The sequence below is a fragment of the Staurois parvus genome, unplaced genomic scaffold (assembly GCF_062004578.1).
Source record: "Staurois parvus isolate SC_StPar_1 unplaced genomic scaffold, SC_StPar_1.0 ptg000267l, whole genome shotgun sequence".
Classification (NCBI taxonomy): domain Eukaryota; kingdom Metazoa; phylum Chordata; class Amphibia; order Anura; family Ranidae; genus Staurois; species Staurois parvus.
Genome location: NW_028318063.1, coordinates 857,980 through 863,944, shown reverse-complemented (window position 1 = coordinate 863,944; position 5,965 = coordinate 857,980). Strand labels below are relative to the sequence as shown.

General features: G+C 38.3%; 1 protein-coding gene across 1 annotated transcript; it reads left to right on the top strand.

Moving 5' to 3' along the window:
* Positions 1–636: 636 nt before the first annotated feature.
* LOC149459233 (olfactory receptor-like protein OLF3) lies at positions 637–5,506 on the top strand. The gene is made up of 2 exons (XM_089681427.1): positions 637–1,550; positions 5,449–5,506. Exons 1-2 carry the CDS (start codon positions 637–639, stop codon positions 5,504–5,506), a joined length of 972 nt encoding a protein of 323 aa, XP_089537553.1.
* Positions 5,507–5,965: the final 459 nt, after the last annotated feature.

Here is a 5,965-nt window from a genome sequence, read left to right as displayed (position 1 = left end):
TACCTTCCTATCTATTTACTAATGCTAACAGCATAAGGATTAAAAGAGCTTATGCCTGTACTGATTTCCATGATTGGCACAAGCAAACATCAACCATTTCTAGTCCTCGTGCTATGATATATTGATTCCCTTTTGTGTGTGATGAAAACAACATGAAATGATAATATCATTATAGTCACAGACATCGTATGGCTCCCATTTATCTCCCACAAACGTCCTGAAGCTGTGGCAGTTATTGTAGATCTTTAACTATAAGGATACCAGCAATGTAAGAAAGGCCATAATACTGAAGATTTGGGCCTCCTGCACCCAAACCAGATTTTCTAATCTAAGCTATAGCCTTTTTCTTGACTCCTGGCCCCAGTGGTTCTGCAACTAATGATAGGATACTTAATGAAATGAACAGTGTATGTCAGTTTTTACAGAGGTGTAGTCAGACTGTATAGCTGAGAATGGAATAAAGTAGAAAAAATTGTTTGGTAAAACAATTCAATTCAATATACAAATTGTTGTTTTTTTTTTTTTTGCTGCATATGCAGTCACAGTTATATTACTGAAATGTTCTGATTTTCTCATGCTAGGTATTCTAGGTTTTCAAATGTTTTTTTTTTAATTGTTAAGGTTCACTATAAGAAAATGGAGTACATGAACCAAACATTTCCGCATGAATTTATCCTCATTGGTCTATCCACCAATCCATGCTTTCAGCCACTGTTTTTTACTATCTTCATATTGATCTACACAGTGACAATCCTGGGAAATGTTCTGGTTATTATGATTGTAAGGATTAACATTCAGCTGCAGACTCCTATGTACTTTTTTCTTAGTAACCTCTCGTTTATTGACTTGTGCTTCTCCACTACTGTTGTGCCGAAGCTACTAATAAACACTTTGTCCGATGACACGAGCATTTCTTTCTTGGGTTGTGCAGCCCAGATGTATTTCCACCTGGCTCTGGGGGGAACAGAATGCATAATATTATCAGTCATGGCCTATGATCGGTATATAGCCATTTGCAACCCTTTATGCTATAACACCATCATGAATATGAGGCTCTGTGTAATATTGTCAGCCGTAACATGGATTTTTAACTTCCTTCATTCTATATTCCATGCAGCCATCACCTTTCAACTTCCTTTTTGTAGGTCCACCCATGTCAATCACTACTTTTGCGAGATGCCTCCACTCTTCAAGCTTTCTTGTAAGGACACTTTGTGGAATGAAATAGCTCTATACTTCTCAGGGGCAACTGTAGGCTTTTGTGCATTTGCGTTGACTCTACTATCCTATGTACAAATTATTTCTACCATCTTGAAGATGAGTTCCACCAAAGGGCGTAGAAAGGTCTTTTCTACATGTACCTCCCATCTTTGTGTTGTTTCACTATACTATGGTACCATTGTCTTTATATATTTAAGGCCTCGAGGAAGTTATTCTGTAAATCGAGACAGAATAGTATCTATTCTCTACACGGTGGTGACACCTATGTTTAATCCCATCATTTATAGTATAAGGAACAATGAAGTGAAAGGAACTTTAAAGAAGATACTGTTCAGGACTCAATTGCAATCCAGTGTCCATTAATACAAGTTTATTTTAGGAAATGAACTGAACACAGACAGTGATTTATATTCTAAAGCTTGTTTTTTTGAGTTTTAAATATAACCATTTGAAAATATATAGAGCAACCAACATACCAATAGCAAATACAGGTTGGAACTTAGTCCAACTCCAGCAGACCTTTATTTTGGTTTCAGACAGAGGTGGGAAGGGTAAAAATGTCTGTAGGGTTTTAATTCCTAAAATCCAGCCTTCCTCTGGATCAACTGTGGATATAGGATTATAACTTTTTTTTTTCTATGGTTGAACTGGATGGACTTTTGTCTTTTTTCAGCTGGACTAACTGGGTAACTGTCTGTAATTGCTGTTTCTGTAGCCATTAGGGACATTTTCCCTAATTTTTGTCATTACAAAGATAGTAAATTATTTAAATCTATTTATTGGATGCACAAGCAGTAATAAAATATTTTTGCAAAGCACAGAAAGGAAGGGTAAGAACGTTTGTGACATTTGTATTGCTGTCTGTGTTCCCATTGGTGAGATACCTTCACTTTTTGTTTAGGCATCAAAGAAAAACACTATAATCAAAACCAAAAAATATATTTTGGTTTGTGTTGGGCTTTAAAGTTGACACATATTCAGTACATATATTAAAAATATGGCTTATCCTATACAGGAGTCCTCTGTTGTTCTCCTGAAGAGTTGAAACATTGAGATGAAAATGGGTTAATCAGTCCACTGCTGTCCGACTAAAATAAGTAAAATAATAACAGTTCAGGAGTATCACATATAGTTGTAAGAAATGGACAAATGGAAGTGATTTTAAATGATGGAAATAGAGATAAAAATAAGTACATTATTGTGTGTTTTGGGACAAATTATGGAGTATAAGAAAGGGAAAAGTGTAAAAACAGAGAATAAAACCAACAAAAAGAACAAGCAAGAGGTTCTAAGGTGCTACCAGATTTAAAATGTCAACTTTCAAGGAAGAGGAAACTCAATGCCTAGACTCTAGTATTCTATAGGTAGATGGATAAAGGTAATCCATGGTATCCAGTTTCTTAAAATGTTGTGTTCACCATTAAAGATAACCATTATTGCAGTGTTTAAGATCTTTAATCCCATCACTAATACACCTAGATAATCAGGGTTTGTTTCTTCTAGAGAGGCAAAGGACAATACAATTACATAGTTACATAGTTAGTTTGGCTGAAAAAAAAACTAAAGTCCATCCAGTTCAACCATAAAAAAAAGTTATAATCCTATACCCACAGTTGATCAAGAGGAAGGCAAAAAAAACCCCAGCAATTTGCTCCTGCAGGGGAAAAAACTCCATTCTGATCACCTGAGAGGCAATTGGATATTCCCTGGATCAACTTTAACTATAAATGTTAGTATTATTATATGTCAGTTATATTATGTGTGTCTAAGAAAGAATCCAGGCCTTTTTTAAAAGAATCCACTGAGCTGGCCAGAACCAACTCTTGAGAGGGTTTATTCCACATTTTCAGAGCTCCAACTGTGAAGAAACCTTTCTGTATTTGGAGATTAAATCTTTTTGCTCCAGACGTAGAGTGCCCCCTTGTCTTCTGTGATGACCTCAGGGTGAATAACTCTACCGAGTTCACTATATGAACCACTGATGTATTCATACATGTTAATCCTATGTCCCCTTAATCTCCGTTTCTCAAGAGAGAATAAATCAGTTCCTCTAATCTTTCCTCATAGCTGATCTCCTTCATGCCTCTTATCAGTTTGGTTGCCCTTCTCTGTACTTTCTCCAATTTTCTGTCTATTTACATATGGATTTTTCCAAGCCCATAGACTTTATCGTACACATTAGCCGTGTGTGTGGGGAACTGTGTCAAACGCTTTTGCAAAATCCAAGTATACTACGTCCACTGCCAACCCTCTGTCCAAGGTTTTGCTCACCTCCTCATAAAAAGAAGTCAGATTTGTTTGACAACTTCTGTCTTTCATGAATCCATGCTGTCTATTGCTTAAAATATTTTTTTCCCAGCAAGAACTTATACATGCTCCGACCTGACCTTTAATAAATTCGCTTTCTCTTTGTCACCTACTCTAGATTATTTTGTAAAAGGCCTACATGCTCAAATCAGAGCTTTTTACTATTAATATATTTGAAGAATTTTTTGGGGTTTGTCCTGCTATCTTTTGCAATCTGTCATGCATTTAAAATTTTTTTTTTTACTTCTGTTATATTCTTTGCAATGTTTGCATTTTCAATTTGTCAATTTCTGAGTAGTTAAAATCCCCCCATTATTATCACTGTCTCAGCCCCTGCAGCCCTATTGATTTGTGCAAGGAGTGGATTCTCCACCTCCTCATTAACACTGGGAGGCCTATAACAAACTCCAATGATTACCTTTGTAGTACGGTCCCCCATGTGCAGTTCCACCCATAATGCTTCAGCCTCATCACACTCTCCATCAACAAGATCCTCTTTCACACTCGTTCTGAGATCACTTCTCACATAGAGACAGACAACACCACCTTTTTACCCTGTCTCTCCAAAAGAGAACAGAGCCAGGAATATTAATGGCCCAGTCATGTGAAGAATGAAGCCAAAATTCAGCAATACCAATTAAATCATAGTTCTGTTCAGGCACCAAAGCCTCCAACTCACATATTTTGCTTGGCAGACTTTTTGCATTTGTGAAGAGATTTTAATTCAATGACACCTTTTGCACACGTGTTTTGCATATTTTTTTTTTTCGTACAAATGGTACCAATTCTAATGGTTGTTTGTAACATGGGCACCTTCTTATCACCTGCCATAGCCCTCCCCCCATCTTTCACCATTCCGCCCACCAATAAGGACTGACACCTTTGTGATCTGTCTGCTCCATTATAATCTAATTCTCCCTCCCCCATCGATCCTAGTTTAAATACTCCTCCAGCAAAATACCCATTTTATTTATCTGAGGCCACAGTCATATGACCACCCTTCTCTCCCCTTCTGTTTACTTCCTGGGGTCCTTCTTTGAGTGTCCACATCACTGCCTGAGTAATGGTCACACCTCCTATAGGTGAAGGAGACATTTCCATTGACCTTGATCCTCTCTCCAGAGGCAGAAGAACTCACCAGGGTGGTGAGGAGACCAGTGTCCAGGAGGAGCGGGGAAACACAGGGACCACAGGGTGGGAAATGCTCCTGGTTCACAGAGGACGCTGTGACTTGCTTCTGTTCTACTGCAGGATGGCTTAGGAAGAGATGTTCAGAATCAAAGCTGAGGAGGAAGGTAAGGCTTTTGCCTGGAGTTGGGCATTAGTTAAAGGCAGAGTTCACCTTTAGTGCCTGTTCACATAAATGCAGATTGGATGTGGTTTAAACCGCATCCAATCTGTATGACATGTAAAATAACATTGCTTCTTATGGTGCCTGTTCACATATGGCCGGCGCACGGCCGGTGTAGATTCAGTGCGGTTTTATAATGAGTCATGTCCGATTTCTGAGTAGTTTGGTCCGGTTCAGGTGTGAATTACAGGCTATTGACTTCTATGGGAACCGTTCCTGAACCGCAAATGTGTGAACAGGATATGATCCTGAATTGATCCTGCCTGAATCCTGACAGCACACATTTACACTGATGATCAGTGCAGCCCATTGAATGCAGCTTATTAGTGTCCTCAGCAGTGCCCATCAGTGCAGCCTCATCAGCGCACATAGGAGAAGAAGAAAAATTACTTTTTTGCAAAATATTAAAACATTTTTTTCAAAATATTCTGTAATTTTAATTTGTTTAGCAAAAAGTAAAAACCCAGGGGTTAATAAATACCACCAAAAGAAAGCTCTATTTGTCTCAAAAAATGATAAACATTTCATATGCGTACAGTTTTGCATGACTGCGCAATCGACATTCAAAGTGTGACAGAGCTGAAATCGAAAAATTGGCCTGGTCAGGAAGGGGGTTCCCGGTATTGAAGTGGTTAATTAATGTTATGTTTACTACTGAAAATACTTTAGACATATAGAGGAGCTGGGGGGGGGGGGGTTGTTGATGGGTAGGAGGGGTAAAATATTGTGCCCCGGGTGTCACATACACTTGGCAAGGTCAGATTTGGGTGAATCTTGGAGACTCTTGGAAAAAAACAGGACATTGAACATTTCTGTACAGTGCTGTACGTCAGTCTAAATCTTACATTGTAGCAAACTGGCTCCACTTTACATTCTGGACAGAATTATTTATGCAGAAGAAAGTCCTGTCCAAGGCTAGGTTCACACCTATGCAGGTTGTGTTTGACCCTTTTTTTGCTTTGCGCTGCGTTTTGCACCTGCATTTTTGCCGCTTTTTGATGCATTTTTTTTTCATTTTTTCTTGTTGCTAGGCAGATTCAAAACACAGCAAAAATGCACTGCATACTTTTCTGCAGCGTTTCCATT

What these genes read in the sequence shown, in the direction of transcription:
- LOC149459233 (XM_089681427.1), top strand. Translation starts at nt 637, where the DNA reads ATGGAGTACATGAACCAAACATTTCCGCATGAATTTATCCTCATTGGT. An exon ending in GGAACTTTAAAGAAGATACT is followed by an intron (nt 1,551 to 5,448) that starts GTTCAGGACTCA and finishes CGACATTCAAAG; the next exon opens with TGTGACAGAGCTGAAATCGA.